The 1,880-nt window shown below is 63.7% G+C and overlaps 1 protein-coding gene across 1 annotated transcript in view; it reads left to right on the top strand.

The window, feature by feature from the left end:
- Positions 1 to 1,216: 1,216 nt before the first annotated feature.
- Positions 1,217 to 1,880, top strand: part of NPAS1 (neuronal PAS domain protein 1) — a 30,354-nt gene continuing 29,690 nt past the window's right edge. Inside the window, exon 1 of the mRNA XM_025214337.1 lies at positions 1,217 to 1,314. Coding sequence (XP_025070122.1) covers positions 1,223 to 1,314 — 92 coding nt within the window. The 5' untranslated portion in view covers positions 1,217 to 1,222. The remainder of the gene's footprint in view (positions 1,315 to 1,880) is intronic.

The following is a 1,880-nucleotide window of genomic DNA, read 5'->3' as shown; positions in this document are numbered from 1 at the left end:
GAGTGGGTTATTAGTGTAAATGCCATGACGGTAGAGAACAAGGAGCAATGGGCTCAGGCTGCAGCAAGGGAAGTTGAGGCTGGAGATCAGGAAAAACTCTCGCTCGGAGGGGGGTGAAGCGCTGGAGCAGGCTCCCCAGAGCGGTGGCGCAGTCTCCGTCCTCGGAGGTGTTGAAGCCCCGGGTAGACAAAGCCCTGGCTGGGATGATGGAGCTGGGGCTGGTCCTGCTGGGAGCAGGGCTCGGACGAGATGCGACTCCCGAGGCCCTTCCCGCCCCCCTTGTCGCTGGCTCTCTGCGACAGGCTCTACCTGAGCTCGAGGCATCGCGCGGAGGTGCCCCGGCCTCTCCCCGCGGTCCTGCCCAGCTCTGCATCCTGCCGCGGGCTGTGCAGCATCAGAAGCTAAAATACGGGGGTGCATTCCCCATTTGAAAGCACTTGTGCTGTATTTTGTCACCTACAACATGCCCCCCCCCCAGCTAATGGACATTTGAGGTGCACATTGTAAGTGGAGAAATACGGTAATCCCAGTGGCTGTCTGGGGGGAGCGGGGCAGTGAATGTCACTGTGTTCACTTGAATTCAAGACCACCCTGAATATAAGATGCCCCTCCCCCAAAGACTTTGATTCTAGGCGTGGGAAATGTATGCATTTATTATCATTTTCCATCCCTAGACTCTAATTATTGGAGGGGGGACTTAAATTGGTCCCCCCCATCACTGCGGGGGGGGAGGGGGAGGTGGGATGTGAAGCCCAGTAGCTTGCCGTCGACTGCCTGGCCCCCCCCCCCCCCCCAAATCCCAGAAGAGGGCTTTCTCTCCCCCGTGTTAAAGGGGGGCACTCGTGTTGTAATCAAGTAAATACGGTAGTCATTCGCTACAGGAAAGCTGCGGGGTCAGGTCTTCCCCCGGGGAAAGGGGACCGCCCGGCCGGGACTCGTGGGGACGCTGCCTGCCTCGCTGCCCCCCTGTCCCGGACGGCTCCTCGCCTGGATTGGGGCGAGACTCCCTGCCCTGCGTCACGGGCTGGGGGGGAAACTGAGGCACGGGGCAGGGGAAGGCAGCGGCAGAGTCCCTCGGATGTGCTGGATCCCAGCCTAGCGCCCCGGCTGGTTCCCTGCTGTCCCGCTGACCCCTCTCCCCCCGCAGGAGGCTTGGCCCCTCTCCGGAGACCGCCCGGCGCCTGCTCTGAGGTTGCCCGCGCTGGGCTGAGCCGGGGCGAAGATGGCCGCCCCGTTCGGTAACGAGGTGAAGTGCGTCAGCGTGGAGTGGGACTTCCTGCAGGGGCTCCTGGTCAAGAACCAGCCCGTGCCCTGGTAAGACCGGGAGGGAAACTGAGGCACGGGGCGGAGGGGGCGGGGGTCCTGCTGGCCGCTCGTGGAGGCCCGGCTACCACAGGGCCCCGGCGTCCTGGCCTCTGCTTCTGCCCGTTCAGTGACCCCCCCAGAGCCGTGACGCTGCCTCAGTTTCCCCACCACCACACGGTGATTTCCTGCCTTTCAGCGTGTGCGGGGGGGTGACATTGTGCCCCCGTGCAGCGCCAGGCTCTACCCACTGCCCCGTGCTTCCTTCCTGGGGAGGGGGAGCGGATCAATCCGCTCTCTGCCTACACACGGCATTTTAGGGGTTAAACCCCAGGTTTTTGTAGAGGGGAGCAGGTTTGGGGGTAGGTGGGGCTTCTTCACTGCTGTCACAATGAGTGACAGAGGAAACCCCGCCCCCTTTGCTGCGGGATTGGCCACGGTGAGGTTGGGGCGGGCTTCAGGGTGGCCAACAATGGGGGGGTGGGCACGACTTAGGGGGCGGGCATGACCGGGACAGCCGGTAGGGGGCGCCAGCTGCCCCATAGCCCCTCTCACCCAGTCTCCTCCCGCTGCCCCCC

The sequence above is a fragment of the Alligator sinensis genome, unplaced genomic scaffold (assembly GCF_000455745.1).
Source record: "Alligator sinensis unplaced genomic scaffold, ASM45574v1 scaffold107_3, whole genome shotgun sequence".
Classification (NCBI taxonomy): domain Eukaryota; kingdom Metazoa; phylum Chordata; order Crocodylia; family Alligatoridae; genus Alligator; species Alligator sinensis.
This window is presented reverse-complemented; position numbering and strand designations above follow the sequence as displayed.